The sequence below is a fragment of the Calidris pugnax genome, unplaced genomic scaffold, assembly GCF_001431845.1.
Source record: "Calidris pugnax isolate Ruff unplaced genomic scaffold, ASM143184v1 scaffold435, whole genome shotgun sequence".
NCBI lineage: Eukaryota > Metazoa > Chordata > Aves > Charadriiformes > Scolopacidae > Calidris > Calidris pugnax.
In genome coordinates, this window is record NW_015091240.1 from 3,550,045 (window position 1) to 3,571,567 (window position 21,523).

A 21,523-nucleotide genomic window follows, 5' to 3' on the forward strand; every position below is an offset into this window, starting at 1 on the left:
GTTGCCATTTAATTAAATTAAGCCGTGTAAAGCTGCAGCAAAGCTTAATGCCTCATGCTACTCAGGAGATTTAGGAGTGAAATGTGATATTGTTCATACCTTAGCTAAGACATAATGGCAGTTGCCATGAAAATTGAATCTTTTATTATCAAACGTTGTTATATGGAATCCTCCATCTATATTGCAACTTCCAGAACAGGGAAGAGAGATACAACTCCAGTGGCCTCCTTTGCAAGTGCTGTACAAAACCCAAAAAGGAGCAGTTAGAATAAACATAGCTTAAAAGAAGCAAAGGTGAGATAGCATTTATATCTGAATCTGCACAGTTGACACCCTCTTGGTCTTTTTAACTTTCTTTGGCTGCTTATTAAATCCCTGTAGGAGGAAGACTTTATATTAGGCCCTTACAGTGTGAAGGTTGAATGCCTCTCAAGGAGAGAGTTAACTGCAGTTGGGCTTCGAACTAGCTCCTTCAGAGAGACACTGAGTTGGTCAAGCAAGAAATGTGTTTTGGGGCCTAAATTTTTTATTTGACTTTTTAAAGAAAGAAAGAGCCTCTTCAAGCAGGCTTTTGCAGTATTTTATGCTATTGAGCCAACTGTTCAGCAAGTTGCTGATGCAACATTTCAGTAACTAATTATGGAGGACCTGAGATAATGAGCAGTTAAAATTCTTAGAGCTGTGCACACAAGAGAACAGCTCAGCTACATTAGCTCTGGCTTTGTGAGAACTAAGTGAGGATGTAGCTGGATGGGAACCATTCAGAGCCCATCAAGTTCAGCTACTCAGAATTGCAGGTTTTTAAGAGATTTCCTCAAAATGCAGGAAATATTCCATCCAAATAAGTATGCAGAACATCTGCCCTACACTTCACCGTGTACCACACATATTTCATTCCTCTTTATAGTAAAGGTTAGGCCTGTGGTCAAGAAATGATGCTGTCACAGGAGCTCAAATAACATATATGACTGTTCATTCACTAAGTGGATGTCAAAGTAAGAAATAAAACTGTTTTGAGGAAAATATACTTGAGGTCTTATCACCTTTTACTAGTGCAGACTGGAGACAGGTCCAAGCTACAGGATTTTTTCCTAAGTCAAATCATTTTCAAGGATTGGGACTTTTGAGATCCAGGCCTTGAAACAGCCTTCTGTAGATCTAGAGGTGGTTGGAAATGTAACTCATTAACTCCTTGCTTGGCAAGGTATGACTCTTGCTGGCAGTTCCAAGTGAGGGCAGTAACTACGTGAGGTTGAGGACTACCTCTAAGTTTTCCTGTACTGTTGAACTTCAGACCCAGATTTTTTTAACATTTAAGACAAATGTTATGAATAGGGGAAAAAAGGAGAAAATAACACAATGCAACTCAACAATGTTCTGAAATAAATGCCTCTGCCTTATTAGTGCAGTCAAGTTCGCAACAGTACCAGTTTTGGCAGGGAGTGGAGTAAGTCCCTCCAGATGAATAGACTTTGCCTTGAAACATACAGGGGCAGCTGTCTCTGGGGATGCATTTTTTGCCACCGAGGTCATCAAGGATAGTTCCTGTTCAGACACATTAGGTAGTTAATATTCCTTTGGTGAGTCTGGGAAACTTCGTCAAGGAAGATTAGGGTAAGGAAAAAGCTGTGGATTGTTCAGCATTTCTGTAAATGAATGGGATATGTTTTAAGGAAAACACTACACCAGGCCCTTTCAGGTGTTAACGGATGGAAAACATTTCTTACTAGAGCTTAAATGAAAGCAATGCAAAACCCAAAGAATATCTCTGTATGTTACTGGAATTTGTCACTGTAAGCAGGATTATCAAGTGCCAGATTGCAAGCATGCGGGACAGTTTCCATCCTTTTCTAACAGTGAGTCTAACAGAAATCAGACTCTCAGCCTCAGAAATCTCAGCCTCTACTTCATGTGCACAGTTACACATGCACCCTGGCAATGCATTTATATTACGTGTGACTTCAGCTACAGCAAGATCTAGCCTCATAACAGGGAGGCACAACACTAGACATCTTCACCTGCATTCTTACTGTCTAGAGAACACCTCTCCTTTTTTCACATCTGTGCCATTTTCTTCTGTCTAGTCCTTAGAAATCTGGCCCTCTTAGAAATCCTTCCCTCCTCCCAGCAAGTGTCAGGATCTTGAATCTTTAGAGATCTGGTTCTTCCAAGAAGCAAGTTGTTAAATTATGCCAGAAGAAACATTTTATTCATTGGTTTCAGTGTAAAATGTTAAAGAAAAAAAATATGCCACTAACTCAAAGGGAATAACCTCCCTCTTTTTCCTTCGATACGTGTTACCCATTGGAATAAGTGAACCGCCTTACCGGGAGGACAGAAACAGCCATCTGTACATGGGGCTTTACAGATCTTGCTCCTTTCTGGGTCAGTGCATGTGTCAGCACAGGAGTTTCCACACTCCATGTACTCCATGTTGTTTGGGCATTCCTGATCTGCAAGACCAAATGAAAATGGGGTATGTTAATGATGTGTTTATACCCAATCCCTTCTTCCTCCTTTCCCCCATATCTTTTTTGCAAAACTTTTTATCTAGAATTGTCATGTTTGTTTAACCTCTAATGAAATTTTTATGGTCACTTTCACTTCATCTTTGGAGAAAACAGTACTGCTGGGAAATACGAGTTATTTCACATTATTTTACTAGCTCAAGGTTGGCTGAAGTCATGATACTAGCAAGGGACACTGGAACCATTTATGGAGTCATAATAGTTTATTTTTGCCTGAAGCATCAGTCATATTTGCATTAATTTTCTATCCCAATCCACACCAGCAGTTTGGGAGAACTACCTGTAACCTTCCCCCTGGATTTACAGTGATGTCCTTCTTGGTGGCTGTGGCAACTGAATATGAAAGTACAGGATAAGCTAAGGGCAAACACGTTAGATTTCTCAGTGACTTCTGATTAGATGTCAACATTCAAAACGATGCTATTTATGAGTTAACTGTGCACAGTAAAATTTTAAAAAGAACTGGAGAAAACAGCCATAAGGAGGAGGGGGGCAATATTAAGATATAATTCTAATTTAAGGAGAAAAATCAAGTTAAATTTGCAGAAGCTTTTCCATTAACAATGTTTCTGCCAAAGTGTTTCTACAGATAGATTCACAGTAGCTAACACAACTCCTAGCTTTGCTCTGCTGGGGTCAGAATACAGGTGTATTTATCTAACCTGAAAGAAATCTCCAGAGCAGTGGTTACTTACAACAAAGTTCTTTGGTTCTCCATTCCCCAGGGTCTCCCTTCCTGAGGACACAGTCTCGAGAGAACTGGTTTAAAGTGCTGCATATGCAACTGGAAACCAAATCAGAGTGAGAAGAATTAACTGCACAGTGGCACATATCCTCAGCACAGGTCTCTATGTAGTCATCAAATGCAACCACTTTGGAGCAGTTTCCAAAATGGGACATAAGTTTCTTGCATCTTTTTTTCTGTAAAAAAGAAAAGCAATAGTTGACATTTTATCGACTTTCAGGTTTATGGATGTGCATTTCAATTTTTGATGACACAATTCCAGGGTTACAGGATAATTCAGCTTGGAAGGGACCTCCAGAGATTATCCAGTCTAACTTTCTGTCATGAGATCCTTTTGCTTGGACTGGGAGTTGTCATTCAGTTGTGCATTTTCCAACTATCTATTTTTTTAACACTAAAATAGGATATTCTTCCATCTATAAGATCAATATTTTGATCAGGTTCATGGGTAGACTCCTGAAAAATGCAGTTCAGTGCATGCTCTGCAATTAATACTTGTTTCAACACAGTCTCTCCAGGGCTGTAGTTCAGGTGGGTTTATACTTCTTCACCACACATATACTTACGTATTTACTGCATCTATTGTCTTCCCTTCTAGGATGTCTTCCAGTGTGGTCATCCGGACTCACATCAGCACACTTTTCTAACGGATCTTCTACTTTGTGAAAGTTCCCAAACTGCCTCGGATGCATTTTATACCCTGCAAAATCCCCAGATGCATCTGAGTAATTTCCTGCAATTCTTTAGATCAATTAACAGGCTATAAAGATGTACTTAATCTTTGGGCTCTAAGGCAGTATGCTCTTCACTAAATGCCCAAATTTAGCCACAGCATCCACATTACAGAGGATGACAGCCTGATATAATTTCTGTTGAGCTAGGGCCAGGAATCTGGCACGCTTGTATCAAGACTTGCTGTCAGCTTGGGCATTTATAATCACAAGAGACTCTTGACCTTTCCATTGCACCTCATCAATTCCAAAGACTTCTGTTCATTATGAGTGTATTTGAGCTCAGAGAGTTTTGTATTTTCATGTGTAATGGTCATAAATTGTACTTTGCCCTCTACTATCACAACCTAAAGTACAGCCTTAGTTGCATATGCTTGCAATCATCTGGGAATCAATTACTTTTTACATGCTAGAGAAGATGGGAAGAGGGAGCAGGAGGAAGACAGGCAATACATGAATGTAACCAACACGCTAGTTGAAGAGGTGTATTTTCCCAAAGCATTACCAGAAATTTGATCCTGGCTGTGAGAAATCTTTCTGAAAAAGTTAGAAATTCATATATTTTTATGGAGAGTATGCATAAATTGCCATTCTTTTTTTATTATTTTTTTTTTTTATTTAAAGGTTTAATAGACACATTTCTGACCAAGTCTGTTCTCCTATACTGGCTCAGTCCCTTAACTAAGTGTGGGGCTGAGAGAATGACCTCCACAAAAGCATCGTTTTCAGCTGCTTTACAACTAGCTTCTCTGGAAACAGAAATCCTTCTAAAGCCCCAAGCTCTTGTAACCACATGATTTGCCAAGGATCTCAATTGGCATTAAAGAACATCAAGAATCAAGTTTCAAGAAGAGCTACTCATGCAGAAATGGGATTTTTCTCCTGATAATTTCTTCCTCAAAAGAAATCTTGGGCTTTTGTATGCAGTGGATCTTAGCCTACGCAGCCAGACTGACTGCTCCCTGCTCAGCCCAGGGAGACAGATGTGTTCAGAGCAGAAAGAACGGACATGGGAGGCCACCTAATCCCCGAGTGTAGGAACCTGTTATCTGTGGAACCAGATGCATAAAATAAGAGACTATTTTCCTTAGAGCAAAGCTTCTCAATAGGAAACTCTTCAGAAAAAAATTGAGCCAGCTTTTGTTTTTACTTACTGTGTTTGTGAATTAAAGGGCAGAAACATGACTGAGATGCAGCTGAAAAGCTTAATATGAAATACAAAAATGAACCCGAAATCTACCATTACATGTGGTATTTTTGACCAAATCAACAGACAATAGCAACAATATTTTTCTGGTGACTTAAGAAGCCCAGGTATTGCATGAAGGGATGACGACGTATCTTTGGCTTCAGTGCTGTAGATAATACCCCAGGACACAGGTTTCTCTCCACTCATATAACCTGCTGCAGGACTGTAGCCTCAGCTGTTTGCTTTGTTAGCATCTTTCCATTTCAGTGCAATGTGTGAAGGTGTCAGTGGATGGCACCACATTTCTGCAGAGATGCTCAGTGAAATATCTGGCTCAGTGATGATGCTTTCATTTCATTACAGAGGCATAAAGAGTCACACTTGTTATCCAACTGTAAAATGATGAAAATGGAAGGACAGAAAATGCATTCATGCCTCATTTGAAACTGAAGTTCCTTTAAGTTTGCTACTGTCTGTGGGAAACATAGCAGCACTGCTGCATGATAGCCAGGCAATTAGTTTGGGTCAAAGATGTCTGAGAGTCTTGCAAGTACGCAAACAGCAGAGGAACCCAAATCATCCCAGAACCTCTTAAAATACATCTCCTGTATATAGAAATGTTCATGCATTTCAGAGCGTCTATCAGGAAATCTGAAACCCTGCATAGAGAAAACCAATACAAAGTTTTGTGTCACATATTAACAGTTCTGTTCTATGTGGAATATGCTGTGTTCATGGCCTACCATCCAAAACCAAATCATTCTTCTCACTACCATCATAGTTTCCACACAGACCACATATTTTCTCTTTATATGTTTCTTCCAGGTCCAGCTACAAAACAAAAGCAAAGAGGAAACTCAGAATTTAAAGGCTTTTCTCCTCATCATCAGCATACGTTAGAAAGCGGTTCACAATAGAAAAGCAGAGGACCAGAAATGCTCATTACCAATTTGTAGCAGTCTCCTTTTCTGTTACAAACCTGACATAAAACTTACCTGAAGACAGGCAGAGTTTAAATGGAAAGATAATCATCTAACAATTGTCATTCCTACCAACTAAACAGCTAACCAAAGCATGCTGAATACTGGTCTAATCTTTGGACCAGCGTTTCCCAGTATAGAGACACTGGTATATAGACATATGATAGCTCTTGCAAGGTACCATGGCTCCACTCTGGGCAGGTTAGATAACTGTGTTCACATGCTGGATGCTGTGAAGAAGCAGCTTCTGGTCAGCTTTTAGCTGTTATCTAAGGCTTTCTAGTCCATAAGCTAAACGGAAAACTTTATAGCATTTGTAGGCATTCATCTATCCAGTGTAACTCATTCTGCCCATACTCAGGGGGATAAAGAGCCAGGTTAGCCTGTTGCCTTGCTAGGTAGAACTATTGCACCTAATCACTCCTACATGTTTCAGGGGTAGTACTGGCATCACTCAGGTCCACCAAAAAAAGGCAGTGCTTTCTGCACAATTGTGTCACCCTAAAATGGGGTCCACTCTACAGGTGGTGCCTGTAACGTTTCAGGTATTGCTTAGTACAGGGGAACGGGGGAAGCAAATAATTCATTAAATCAGAATTTGAATACAACTTAATTGCTTCCTGATCTTTTTTTCTCTCTATTCACCCACCCTCAACCCTCACTCTGTCTCTCTGAACTGCAAAACATGACAGCTTTCATTTATTTAATCTTGGTTCTGACTGTGGAGGTTAAGCGTTCTGCCCAAGAGTGTAAATACACTGTTGCAGAAGAGAATATTTTGGAATGGATGTATTGAGGGGAACTCCCACACAGCAAAGCTTTTGAATGAGAGGCCAAGGTCTGAACTGGCCACACATATTAGTTTCCCATGCAAGATGTGCAGCAAGGCAGAGGGTAACTAACAGGTCAGAGCTGGAGGGACAAGCTGTACTGCTGCCAGTGCCCCATGGAGGAAGCAAATAACTGCAGAGGTAGTATCTCCAGGGTTAACAGTGGCACCTTTTGTCACATAACATTAGCTTGGAATGCCTGGGTGTTGTGACTCTGAGCCCCTGCCCCATGAAAGTATTATCTAGTTTGGTATGTCCCTATTAGCTTACAGATACACTGATACCTCTGCCCAACAATGTCTTATATCAACACAGTGCCTGCATCCAGCTCTGCTTTTCATCATGTATAAGGTTCACCAAGAGAAAAACAACTAACTGGCTGTTCATACTAGGAGAGTGTCAGCCCAGTTCCACTTGAGCGTCAGGCCCAGCTTGGAAGTGACTTGGAAGTAAGCACAGGTGTCCTCAATCAGGATGCTCTTCAAGCTGAAGGGCATGGGGATCCTGTAAATTGGAGGGAATAAAACAGATTGCATTGAAAAAAGAGATTTTTCAAATCCTCTCAGAGATATAGCAGGAAAATGTAGAGTCAAAAGGAGCTAAATGAGCCATAGGGACGTTCTTTTCATGGTCAGTCTTCATTCACACAATGCATTAAATTTAGGTATGATAACCTTGTCCAGTGATCTTAGGTATGTGACCTTTTACCAACCTTAATCCCCAACACAACGCATTTTGGTCATGAGTGTGTCAATACTACATTAGCCACTTGACTGATACCAATGTTTGTTTACATATCCTGAAGACCTAACCCATAAGGTTTTAAGGAGCAAGATCACAACACTGGGAAAATAGCCTTCCACATGAGGATACTGCAGGTTCTCATCAACCTTCCAGGCTATCCTTGACATCTGGGATTCACAGAGGCATGAAAAGAGGTCTGTTTTGTTACTTTTGTACTGACATGATTCAGACCTACATTACTTTTTCATCTCACCTGAAAAACTTAGAAAATCAGAAAATGGCTAAAAGATAGGAGATTACTTGTCCCTTTGATTTAGAAGATATATCTTGGCTTAGCTACTATAATTACAAGTGCTATAGATGCTTGTCTATATTTGGTTGTTTCTAGAAGGCAATCAAGAGAAGACAGCCCACATGCTTGCAATTTTCTCTCCAACAAGATTGTAAGGGTTTTTCCTAGAGTCAAACTAGCCTTGGGCCTTCATACCTGTATGTTGGGAGCAGGCCACTGCACTTCTCATGCGGGCTGCCCTTGAAATTGTGCACAACTTTCAGCTACTGTTGCACATGAACTTTTTCTTACGGAGTATTTTTACCCTTCTATTTGCAGTTTGATTTCTGGTTCATTTCAGATTAGAATTGAAGGTGTGGATTTTGACTTCTGAAACTTCTGTCTTTTGTGCAACAAGGCACCAAGGCAAGCTGTGATCTGCAAAGCAGTGCAGTTTTCTAGACTAATTCATCTGGAATCAGAAAATTTTTTTCTAAAAGGACCATCTGTTCCTGAACAGCAATATGCAGCAGTAGGGTTAGTACCACAGAAATAATGTTTTGAGGAAAAAAATACAGTTTCTACAAAATCAAAACCATCTATAAATAAAGTGCTGATTTTATCTCCTTCCCTCCACCCCTCCCTCTCAAATCAGAGCAACATTAAGGAAACCTAAAGCTTCTGTTTTTACAGCATTCTCATTGCCTTTTTCTTAATATGTTGGTGTTAATCCCTGGGAGAATGTAGTTTACATGCTTTTTGCTTCCTTAACCTGTATGACATGGGATCTTTGCAATACCATGTTCAAAGTGCCATGAACTTACCATACACAGATATTTGCATCTCTGCAGAACAGGACCACTTTCTAGACAGACCACCTGTTGCTAATAAAGAGCAATAAAACTGCTGCACAAGGAAACAACAGTATGGTCTTTACTCACTTGTTCCCATTCACTGTGATGCCTGTCTCCTTCACCTCCAAAATCACTCCATCAATGGTGACAGTGAAGTAGATCAGGAAGCTATTCTTGTCACTGCGCCTGATTTGGATGTTAAAGTCCTGGTAGCTGTCATTGCAGTGCGAAGCAAAGACATATGTGCAGGTTCCAGGAAAAGTGAACTTAACACGGTCAAATGTATGAAAGTGGAAATTGCCCCAGGTGGCACATTCACTCCTACTGACAGTAGAGACCTGGACTAAAGAAAGAATCATAGGAAGGGAGCTAAGAAATTCACCCCACATGAGGCGCTTTGCTTTTTTAAAAAAACAAACCAAAACATTAAAGGAGAGATTTTGAAGGGCAAAAATGTTAACCCCTAGAAGATACTATCTTGTGGGAAGCAGTTTAATCTCACTGAACTTTTGAAGTCCATGCCAGAGATACCTCCACTGTGAGTGGATGATCCCAAGCTCTTTGAAGTTAACAATGAGAAGGAGAAGAGGTTCAGCTTCCCTACCTTACATATCTACCTAGAAGAAGATGCTCCAAGACTGCATGTTTCTCTCCATTTTCTATAAAGGTTGCTGAGGGTGCCAATGTAGATGGCACCTCTGAGCATTTACACTGCAGATACAGTCATACTGTAGATATCTAAAGTGAAGTGAGGGGAATCTCATCCTGGCTGCCTAAACCTCATTTCTAATTTTGAAATCCTGTTTCTTAAGACAGGCAAGACTTTGGTCCAAACTCTTGAATTGAGTCCCTTCCAGGAGAAATCGCGGGTGGCATGACTATACAGCAAAACAGCAGTTGCTGATCTCAGCAATTGAGGCTGCCACCAGCTTCAGCAGTCAGCTCAGAGCTACTTGTTTTTCATCTCAACCAAAACTCATGTCTTGGACCTCTGAATTGTGCATCTGTCGAAGGTATTGATATGCACTTTAAGTGCATATAAGACATCACCTCAGAAAGTAGTATTCATACCACCAAGCTGCACAAAGCTGATATGAATCACCTTGAACTTAATAAGCTATGCTTGCTACAAAATGCTTTTAGCATTTCTTCTAGGCCAATCTGAAAGAATGACAAATGAAAATGGGCAAATTCCTTTGTGTTGTTTATGTAGCACATTTAGGAAAATCAACATAGAGCAACATCCATCACAGATCAAATCAACAACAGTCATTAATGTACTCAGTGAACTCCAAAAGATTATTAAATATTCCTACGTAAGAACTAGCAGGGGAACACTGAAAAATTCAGATCTTGATATTAGAAATGTGCAACACAAACTCAAGTGCCAAGAAGTCCTTACAGAAATAACTGTTTAAAGGCACTGTATCTTGCCATAGATGTTTGCAGCACTAAAGTGGAGTAGGGTAATTTAGTACTTTTCTACACTATGATGAGGGGAAATGAGAAATTTTGGCTATCTTTGGAAGTGGAGCTGCTAGAATTACTAAGACAGCAATAACTGTCACATAAATTGTTTGTGTATTAAGCAGCTGGAAAAAGTCTAAGACATTCAAAACCAAACCAGGAGGTAACAGTGCAGCAGACCACAAAAAATGTGATTACTCCTAATGCAGTATTTCATACTGATCAAGCCTAGTAGGCATTATGGTAACACACTTCTATAAAGAATATATGTGAAATGTGTTGAAAAGGATGTCACCACATTTTTACAATGCAAACTGCATCCAGAGAATCTCTTGTTAAAGATTAATCACTTAGGACAAAAAACAGTTGATAAACTACCTGGCAGTGAAAGAAAAAAAAAAAAGAAAAAAACTTAAATGGTTGACATTAAGGATGAAAATGTACAATGTTAAACAGTATCTGGCATGCCTGCAGCTCTTATATAAATATGTTGCACATTTTCATTTGACAATTCTATTTGTCACCTACGTAGAGCAATATGTGAGCAAATAATCTGAAAATTGGATTTTTTTCTTACCTATCTGAACTGGTTCTTTGCCTTTGCAACAACTCCAAAGTAGGTAGAAGATCCAAAATGACCTCCCCTTTTTTATTTCCATCTTGCCATGAAGGAGTAACTTGGAAATCCTTCCACAGAAGTGTTTTTTTCTTGGCTTATAGGCAGATTTTTATAGTCCAGGAATTTGGCGTGAGAACAAAACATTGATGGCAGCGTACCTGAAAGGTGGAGCTTCATTCAATTTTCCTTCAGCAGTTCATGTTTAGCACCCAGCAACCTCCTGTCTTCCAGACAAGACAAGTATCCAGTTCTCTCTTGCTTTATGTGGAGATAGAGAGCTGTCCTCATTTTATTTCCTTTTTTAAAATATAGGTTCACCCACCCCCCACACCTACAGTGTTGGTTCTTCTTTGGCAACAGTAGTTTTTCTTTTTCATAACATCTGATTGGTAACAAGCAATTATTGCCCTCTTTCAGAGCTTTTCTCTGGCTTGCACATCAGCACAGTTCCCCAGCTCTAGAAGAAGTATTTGTTGCCTCTGCTAGTTTGATGGTGACTTCTAAATGTTAGAGCAAAAAATTATTGTAAGGTCAGTCATAATGTACGGGTTTAGAGTAAAAAATTTTGGCAGGAGAGCAATGTCCTTTAAGAAGTGTATCCAAAATGCCTTACAAAAAAGGCCAGAGATTTACTGCTTCAATAGACCAGGAATGACTAATCCACAAAGTGCAAACCTCTTACCTCTACTGCACAAATGCAGTAATTGCACCAGTCAGACATGGGAAGTTAATTTATTCCTCATGCACACAGAGGTGGTGGTTTCTCCAAACGGCATAAGGGAGCCCAAGTCTCACAAAAAAGTGCACCACAATTCATTCCTTCACCTCCTAAATTACGCTACTGGAAAAAGGTCGCTTGGTGGTATCAGAGTGCTTTAATACCCTGTCACATACCCATAAAAAAATCCAGCGAGCTCAGTCATGAGCTCCATACATTCCACTGTAGGACAGTTCTGCACAGATGTTTGATGCCAGTAACCCTAAGGTCTCTTCTAGAGATTTACTTGCTTTGAGGACACAAGATGACCTAACGTTTCTTCACCTTATCTGTGCCATGAGGGAACTGCCCCAACACAAAGGAAGTCTCTCACCTAGTCCCAACAAACCAAACAAGGATAACAGACATTCCCACACTTTCAACTGCTCCATGCCCCTTTGGGAATACACTAGTGCCAGAATGATTGCCAGTAGTAAGAGGGCACAAATACAATTTAAAGTGGACTTGGGTTTCACCCTTGTTGCAAGTCCTCAACTCAACTCTGTCCGTGAACTCTTGGACATGGAATATGCATGCCTTTTTATCTGGCTGGCAGGCAGCAAACTAGTCCTTGAGAACCAAGCTTTCCAGCATTTTCAAAGTGTCCTAAAGCTGGCCTACTGCTTCTTTCAGCTGTTCATGCTACACGATTATGAGTTGCTTAGTAAGTGGCTTACAGAATTTCAGGTACAAACATCTGCCAGATAAAGATTTGCTGTTGCTGTTGCTCTCAAGAAAATCCCGTGCTAGTGGGTGAGAGCATTGTGCACTACATGAAACATGAGTTCACGTTACCCTATTCCCACTGTCCGTGCTCCATTAATTCCATTGTCAGTTGCGCTTGAGGCAGGGCACTACTGGAAGGTAAAGTCTGTTCTTGAAGCCCTGCCATTTGGCTGGAATACAGGACTGACAGTCTTTACTGCACTCGTGACAGAAGGAATAGGTAACTGTTGCTTTTTCTTTTAATTAACACATCTTCCCTGTTAATCTCTACCCAAATAGTTACAAAGTAAACCAGCGAAATACCTAGTAGATAACAAGATAAACTACAAGAATATGACATTGTAGACAGGAGGTTCATCTGAAATCAAATAGAGCGCAATAGTAACACCCAAATTCAGCAGATTCCCCTGGTAACTTTCAGACTGAGTTCTTGTCCAGGCCACAGAATGATGTTAATGGCAGGTGTGGGGAAGGGATGTGAAGAGCAGGGGAAAAAGCACACAGGCCAGTAGATCACAGACACTGAGAGCCTAGTCGAGGATAAAGATGGAAAGCTGCACCTTATTAATATTTCCACATCAAGGCTAGTGTCAAAATCCAAATGCAAATGCAAACTCTGCTGAGATAGTCTTTTTTTTTAAAAAAAATCTTCCTTTCCCATTCCCACCCAGGCAACCAAGGCACCTATTTCATTCATATTGGTATGAGAGCAGAAAGAAGAATAGGATTCTAGGAGTATGATTCCTGACCCTAGAAAAAAATGCCTTTATTCCCAGTGGGCAGCACAAAAGCAGCAGGAGCCACATATGAACTACTTGCCAAAGATAACCTTCAGGTTGAAGTAGTCCTTAGATAGCAGACACGATGAGGCTGTCCACTGCAGTTTGTCTTCTGCATGTGGAGTGGTTCAGGGGAGATCCAGGGTGGGCAGGAGGGATGAGCTAAGGCTTGATTTCCCCCTGAAAGCCCCCCTTAGCACTTATGGGTCTTGGAAGAACATGAACAGCACGTGTATAAACTGTGTCCAAGGAACAGACAGAATAAAACAAATAATTCATTGAACCACCATCCACTTATGCTCCACTCAGCAGAGAAAGTAATACCAGACATCTGGGATCCTCCTCTGAGAAACACAAGAGCCCATCTCTTGGTATGCAGAGAAATAGGAAACCCAGTCTTCTTGCTTTGTACCTAGCCATTTTCTTACCTCTGCTTGTCTGCTCTGTCATTTTTGCCATTCCTTTGCCATTTCTTGGGGAGTAGAGTTCCTGTCAATGACTAACCAGACCTGCTGCTTCTGGCTTCTTCAGAGAGACTGCTGGCTACACTCCTTAGAAATCACCGGATGCTTCAATCCCCTGCAATAATTTCAGGGCTACTGACAGGGGAAGGATATTTCAATTCAAACTAAGTTTTTATATTCAAATGTGGCAACACTGAGTTTTTCAGATGAAATACATGACAGATTTTCAGAAGAAAATTCATACTGACATGGAGTTTGTGAATATGTTGATTACTTACACTGAATCATTGCTATTGCAGGCATGCGAGCTATAACTATTCCCCCTGCAGTGACATACTGGGATTAATAACTCTTCTCTTTATTGGGCCCTGCAGCATAAGAGGCCTTCACTCCACTGCAGCTGTACTAGCAAAAAGAACAATTCCTCTTGGCCTCTTTACAAGCCATTTCATGGATCATTTGCCGTTAAAGGGTATGTGATTTTAGTAAAGACAATTGGTAAATATTAACTCAGCTTCTTTATCGCCACTGACTCACTGGAGATAAGCAGTCACAAAGCTAATGTAATACACCAGTGACTCACATCTCATATTTTTTCATAGAAACTTGGTAAAGAGGCACTTAAATTGGGAACATATTGTGAATTAATGCCATTCATAACCAACTACCGTACTGAAGTTTGGCAGTTGCATTTGTATCATGCCCTTCTGTGAAAAGGTGGTCCCATATGTACTGTAAAGCATTAAGGTTACCAAGACTTTTGTAACACACTATCCTGGGTCAGTCCAAGCACTGATTGGGTTCAGCCTGGAAATCCTCTAATATACCAAATTCATTTCAGGCAAAGCTGGTACCGCTTCTTAAAATGTGAATCCATTATAAAATGGTATTTTACAAGCACTGTCTAGATAATAACTCTAGAGAAATGCTGTGCACTTCATTAACAAGGTAATGTTAGCTAGGAAAACAGTTAACTTGCATTTGGTGTCAAACTTTCCTGTGCCAACAATCCACAAGCTAAAAATATCTGAAGTGAATTCGGCAAAATATTTTACTAAGCAATGGTTACAACACTATGTTGGGCATTCTAAATTGCCAGAAGAATTCAAGAACAACATGGCTTATTATTTTTTTATCCTTGGTATAATCCCATAGAATTTAGGAAATTCACATCAAGCATTTATTTGATCCATCAGATTTACATCTGTCACAGAGTTTGAATCAGCTGGCAGTAAATAAGGTGCTCTGTAATAGGCAGAGAAAAAGCAGGGAATGGATCTCTGTCATTAATTTTTGGTTAAAATACATGAAGAATGTCTTCAGTATTTAATTTTGACAGGAGATCTTTGGATTTTTTCTTACATTTTGCCTTAAAATGAAGATAAACCTCCTTAACCTCTCATCTTGCCACAGGGTTCCTTGATTTTTCCTGAACTAATCAAGGGCATTTTTTACTCCTATTTGCAAGAAATCAGTTCAGTTGCTCTTTTCTGGTTTTTCTTTCTCTCTTTTTTTCATATTTTATTTTTAAAGAAGATGCAGATCTTTACAAGGAGCAATACTCCTCGTAAAGGAGTATTACGTGTGTAAAACTCCTTTGCATACAAGGAATAATGACATGGCTGCTTATTGTTTGTGCACACAGGTCTCATTGACCTATTGGCACTTCCTCACCTAAGAAAGATTCCCTGGATTGAAAAGCCATCTCATGAGGAGGTTGGGCCCTTGAGCTTTCTCTACTTGAAAGATTTTTCTTTAAACAGCCTTCCTGGTGAAAAATATGGAATAGCAGAACAAAGGGAACCCAGGGCCCCATGTGGGGAAAGGATACAAACATTCTGTTTTAAGAATGAGAGCTTTATGGGCTTCAGGCTAGAGCAGATTCCACACCTTTTTTAAAAAGCAATTTCTTATTTCATGGATGCCAAGATAATTCAGAAAAGGCCACTGCGTACTTAATACTGAAGTCTGTATAACCCTGAAATTACACACCCAATAACCATGTCCACCATGACTGCAAGTTACTGCAAGCCAAAATAAAGGCAGAGAGATGGGGTAGAGCACACGTTGAGATGAGAAGCTAAGCAACCTTGGCCTGTTTTTTTCCCTAAACTGGAGTCACGCTATGCCCCTGCTATGGACATTATCTAAAATTCTGTCAGAACACTTCTAATAGAGTAATGAGATTGTGATTCTTCCAACATGAACTGTGATATTTCCCAGGAAGCAGCTAACTTTTCTTGAATACTGTAGCCATTAAAATCAAAGCAGCCGTGTAGGTGACTGAATATCAATATTCTTTTAAATTCAAATGATGAACCAGAGAGGAAAAACAAGACCAATGGGACCAGTCTGTCCCTAGGCCACTGTTTGGCATCTTGCAGAAGTTAGAATTAGTCACCCAATAGCTGCCCTTAGTGTGCTATGTTCAGTTTAGGCTCCCTGTGTTTTTCAGAAGAATGAATTTAGAGCTCCCATACAAGCTGCAAACAAAGTGCAAGAAGTGTAGAGCTGCACTAGTCCAAATTAACAGCCTATTGAAATTTCACTGCTGTGCCAGGTCACAGGCACTGTGTGAAGCCACATTACTTGATCACGATTCCTGTTGCCTTTTGTTAGTATTAAAAGAGAGCTGCATGGAGCAAAGGTGCTCCTTCGCAACCCCAGCTCTGCCATAGTTTCTCTCGACTTGATTTCTGCCAAATAGGGTAGTTGTCAGTTCAAATGGTTGCAGTTGCTTCACTTAATATCTGAGGCTTCTTCTCGGCCTAGCTCCCCACATGCTGATCTTTGCACAATTTGAAATTCTGTGATATTTCTCTTAACATTAAATCAGATTGAGATTAATGGCCTTGGTATGGTCAGGTGGTAATTTTTTCTGTGTGTAAAGATTCACATTTGTGTGACTAACTGAATTAGGCTCTCATGACTACTCCTTCTGTTTAGCCTTCAAAGCAAATGAGAAGATTTTCATTTGTCAAATATACCACCTAATATGACCAGGAAAAAATTTCCAGAGTTATTGTCCCAAGCCACCGGAAGGTCTGTGATTTCCTGTAAGAAAAGAAGGTCAATGAAATTGGGAGAAGACATTTCTTTGTCAAATGTGGAGAGTCATAGCAAAAGCACAGCAAAAGGCAACATCAAGTGTTTTCTGTCTTTAACCCACTATGCAATAGAAAGGCATTCTAATATGGAGGTTGTTGTACTGAAGCAATCTCAAAATACTATGTTTGGTCAGCTTTCTCAAAGTCTTGGAATGAGGAAAAAAATTACAGTGGTATTTTTCACTGTTCTAGAGACAAGTTTGTGAAAGGAATTCAAGCATTTTACATGTGAATACTTAAAAACTGGAACGTTAAAGGAAATTTAGTTTGAACATGTCAGATTTTAAAAGGATGATGCTGAAAAAAAGCTTACAGGATTTTCTGTATTAGTAACAGGAATATTGCTTACATAGCCTGGTTGGAAGTCAGTCTAGGAGGTTGCCAGTTAAGAATACAGTTGTTTGTGGTAGCTTGAAAAGATTGAGTTAATTTAGAAATTTGGACTAAGAAGGGGGCTGCTTAACTCAAAGAACTTGTTCTGGCTTAAAATACCCGTAGTCCTCAAAGCTTCTCCTGGGAGATGAAATTTCAGAAATTGTAAATCAATTTTACAGTTATTTAAATGTATTTCAGGCTTTGTGGGACCAAAAGTTCACAAGAATTTTCTTTCCTATGATCTTGGAGTTTGTAAGCCCGTTTCTGCCTCTTTTCCCAGTATCTGAATTTGCTTTGCTACACAAGCTCAAACAGTGTATAACAAGCACAGTAACTACATGATTATTTACTTAGGGCTTTGCCTTTGGTAAAGTCCTTTCATTAGGGCTTATGTGTAGGGTTGCATGTTCTCAGTTCAGTGAAGTGTGGTTTAGCAAAGTACAGTCCAACAGTAAACACACTGAAAACTTTATCTTACCCTTCCGCTCCTACAACACAAAATGATAATGTCATAATACATAGTTACATCACTATACAAGGTAGTTATTAGATCAGAAATCCCTACCTTGTACTACTTTGGGGAGGGTTCTTCTTGGCTTGCGTGTGGCTTTTTCCTCCCTTCAGAATCCCACAGACCTCACCTCAGACAGCAGCAGTGATTTTTTCCATATTGCTAACACGCGTTTTCCTTTCTGCCTCTAGTATTTTCAAAACACTTGTCCAGTAACGGTTCATAAAACAACTGTGCTCACCTTATCAGCAAATCTTCTGAGAACTCCTTTTTTAAGTCCACTTGAACGTTCTCGCTGTATTACTGTAGAGTCATATGAACAACACTGAGTTTCCAGTGCATCTCCAGATAATTAGGAAGAAATAGTCTGAGCTTCAAAGTAGCTTGGAGAAAACTACAACTGGGAATGAAAGCCATGTACTTCCACAGATAAGGTGCACCCTCCAATCGCTTTGCTTCCAGGGAAGCATGTAACCTACCATAAGAAAGATACTTGTGTGTATCCCCCACAAATGGCCCACAACACAATAGGAAAATGACAAAATCACAACCACTGGCAACCAAAACAATAATAATGCTGCAGGAAAATCCCAGCTCCAGCCTGTACTTTGGAATTTCAGCCTGCCTGTATCTGCCCTTCCTTCCCCCAGGGAAAGCAGCAATAATGCCATGATTTCTTTCTTGTTTTGTTCATTCTGTTCACCAGAACGTCCAAGCAGGTTCAAGCATTTCTTTGAGGGCCTCAGGGACGTGTTCTATCCCATACTTAGAAGAATTCTGCTCATCTCTTGCTTAGGAACAATGTGACAAAGTAAGACAAAACCAAGCAGCTCTTGGAGAGCAGGAGCTAGGATCCTGGCTTTCAGTGCCTTCAAAGGCTGTGTGGATAGAAGTCCTACTTGCCTCCTAAGAAGCAAGTAGAAAGCAAGTTGCTTCCTCCTTTTTCAAGCAAAACTAAAACTTCACAGTCACAGAATCATGGAAAGATATGAGGTTGGAAGGGACATCTGGAGATCATCTAGTCCAACCCCCCTGCCAGAGCAAGTCCACCTACAGCAGGTTGCATGGGAATGTGTCCAGGCGGGTTTTGAATGTCTCCAGAGATGGAGACTCCAACACCTCCCTGGGCAGCCTGTTCCAGGGCTCTGCCACCCTCAAAGGAAAGAAGTTCCTCCTCATGATTAGATGGAACTTCCTTTGTTCAGGTTTGTGGTCATTACCTCTTCCCCTGTCACCAGGCACCACTGAAAAAAGACTAGCCCCATCCTCCTGACACCCACCCTTTAAGTATTTATAGGTGTTGATCAGATCTCCCCCTCAGTCTTCTTTTCTCTATACTAGAAAGACCCAAGTCCCTCAGCCTTTCCTCCTAAGAGAGGTCTTCTAGGCCCCTAATCATCTTTGTAGCCCTTTGCTGTACCCTCTCCATCAGTTCCCTGTCCTTCTTGAACTGGGGAGCCCAGAACTGGACACAGTACTCCAGATGCAGCCTCACCATGGTAGAGTAGAGGGGCAGGATAACCTCCCTAAATGCTGGCCACAGTCTTCTTGATACACCCAGGAATGGCATTGGCCTTCTTGGTCACAAGGCTACATTGCTGGCTCATGCTCATCCTGTTGTCCACCAGGACTCCCAGGTCTTTTTCCACAGAGCTGCTCTCCAGCATGTCAACCCCCAAACTATACTGGAGCATGGGGTTATTCCTCCCCAGGCGCAGCACCCTACACTTGCCCTTGTTGAATTTCATCAGGTTCCTCTCTGCCCAACTCTCCAGCCTGTCCAGGTCTCACTGTATGGCAGCACAGCCTTCTGGTGTGTCAGCCACCCCTCACGGTTTTATATCATCAGCAAACTTGCTGGTGGTACATTCCATCCCTTCTTCCAGCTCATTGATGAATATATTGAAGAGGACTGGACCCAGTCCTGACCCCTGGAGCACGCCACTTGTTATGGACCTCCAACTAGACTGTGTCACTAAATCACAGCCCTCTGAGCTCTGTCTTTCAGCCAGTTTTCAATCCACCCCACTGTCCATTCATCTAACTCACAATTCCTAAGCTTACCTATGAGGTTGCTGTGGGAGATGGTATTGAAAGCCTTGCTGAAGTCAAGGTAGACAACATCCACCACCCTCCCCTCATCTATCCATCCAGTCATGCCATCATGGAAGGCTATCAGCTTAGTCAGGCACGATTCCCATTTGTGAATCCTTGCTGACTACTTCTGATAGCTTTCTTTTCCTCCATATGCTTTGAGATGGTGCCCAGAACAAGCCGTTCCAACATCTTTCCAGGGATGGAGGTGAGGCTGACTGGCCCATAGTTTCCCGGGTCCTCCTTCTTGCCCTTTTGGAAGACTGGAGTGACACTGCCAGACCTCGGGTGCCTCACCTTTCTCCAGGACTTTTCAAAGATGATGCAGAGCGACCCAGCAATGACTTCTGCCAGCTCTGCCCAGAACAAGCCGTTCCAACATCTTTCCAGGGATGGAGGTGAGGCTGACTGGCCCATAGTTTCCCGGGTCCTCCTTCTTGCCCTTTTGGAAGACTGGAGTGACACTGCCAGACCTCGGGTGCCTCACCTTTCTCCAGGACTTTTCAAAGATGATGCAGAGCGACCCAGCAATGACTTCTGCCAGCTCCCTCAGCACTCATGGATGCATGCCATCACGACCCATGGGCTTGCAGATATCCAGTTGACTTAGCTTTTCTCCGGCTTGATCTTCCTCAACCACAGGGAAGTCTTCCTTTGTCCAGACTTTCTCTGTTACTTCCAAAGTCTGGGACTCCTGAGGGCCAGCCTGAGCAGTGAAGACTGGAGCAAAGAAGGCATTCATCATCTCCACCTTCTCTGCATCTTCTGTCACTGTGGCACCCGTCTCATTCAACAGTGGGCCCACATTTTCTCTAGTTTTCCTTTTGCCTCTGATATACTTGAAGAAACCCTTCTGATTCACCTTGATGTCCCTTGCTAGGGCCCTTGCCCTTAATTCCAAGGAGGCCTTGGCTTTCCTCGTTTCATCCCTTCATGCTATGACAGCATTCTTGTAATATTCCCAAGAGGTCAGTCCCTTCTTCCACGCACTGTAAACTTTCTTCTTCCACTTGAGCTTTTTCAGAAGCTCCCTGCTCAATCATGCAGATCTCCTGCTTCCCTTGCCTGATTTCTTGCTTTTAGTGACGCATCAATCCTGATCTCGGAGAAACTGGTATTTGAATACCAACCAGCTCTCTTGAGCCCCCCTGCCTTCCAGAGCTCTAACCCATGGGATTTCTCCAAGCAGTTTCTTGAAGAGGTCGAAGTTAGCCCTCCTGAAATCCAAGGTTTCAATCCTACCTGTTGTTTTGTGCATACTACCCACAACCCTGAACTTTATCTTTTCATGATCACTACAGTCAAGGCTGCCCCCAACCTTTATGTCCTCTACCAGTCCCTCTTTTAGTTTTTCAGAACTACGTCCAGTAGTAGACCTCTCCTTGTTGGCTCATCCACTACCTGAGTCAAAAAATTATCATCTATACACTAGAGGAACCTCCTGGACTGTATACACCTGGCTGTGTAGCCTTCCCAGCAGATACCAGGGTAATTGAAGCCCCCCATGAGAACCAAGGACTGTGACTGGAGGAACCTCCCAGACTGGAGTAGTAACTCCAGTCACTAAGTAACTGGAGATGAAGAAAAAGAAAAAAACCAAGAAGAAACCCTTTGTCACCAATGAAAGTGGGAGGCCAAACAGAGAGCCTAAGAAGAGATGAATACAGGACTCAGGCATGGAGACTTGACAATGTCTTAGCCAGTCCGCCACCCAGTTGAATTCTGCTCAGTGTCTTGCTACTGCTCCCTTCT

General features: G+C 41.4%; 1 protein-coding gene across 1 annotated transcript in view; it reads right to left on the minus strand.

Annotated features, from left to right (window-relative positions):
- Nucleotides 1-11,009, minus strand: part of LOC106898629 (mucin-5B) — a 45,092-nt gene extending 34,083 nt beyond the window's left edge. The window contains exons 1-9 of the mRNA XM_014959943.1: nucleotides 10,917-11,009; nucleotides 8,960-9,215; nucleotides 7,393-7,507; nucleotides 5,937-6,024; nucleotides 3,840-3,973; nucleotides 3,224-3,449; nucleotides 2,328-2,453; nucleotides 1,428-1,545; nucleotides 100-238 (exon numbers count right to left, since the gene is read on the minus strand). Coding sequence (XP_014815429.1) covers nucleotides 100-238; nucleotides 1,428-1,545; nucleotides 2,328-2,453; nucleotides 3,224-3,449; nucleotides 3,840-3,973; nucleotides 5,937-6,024; nucleotides 7,393-7,507; nucleotides 8,960-9,215; nucleotides 10,917-10,998 — 1,284 coding nt within the window. The 5' untranslated portion in view covers nucleotides 10,999-11,009. The remainder of the gene's footprint in view (nucleotides 1-99; nucleotides 239-1,427; nucleotides 1,546-2,327; nucleotides 2,454-3,223; nucleotides 3,450-3,839; nucleotides 3,974-5,936; nucleotides 6,025-7,392; nucleotides 7,508-8,959; nucleotides 9,216-10,916) is intronic.
- Nucleotides 11,010-21,523: the final 10,514 nt, after the last annotated feature.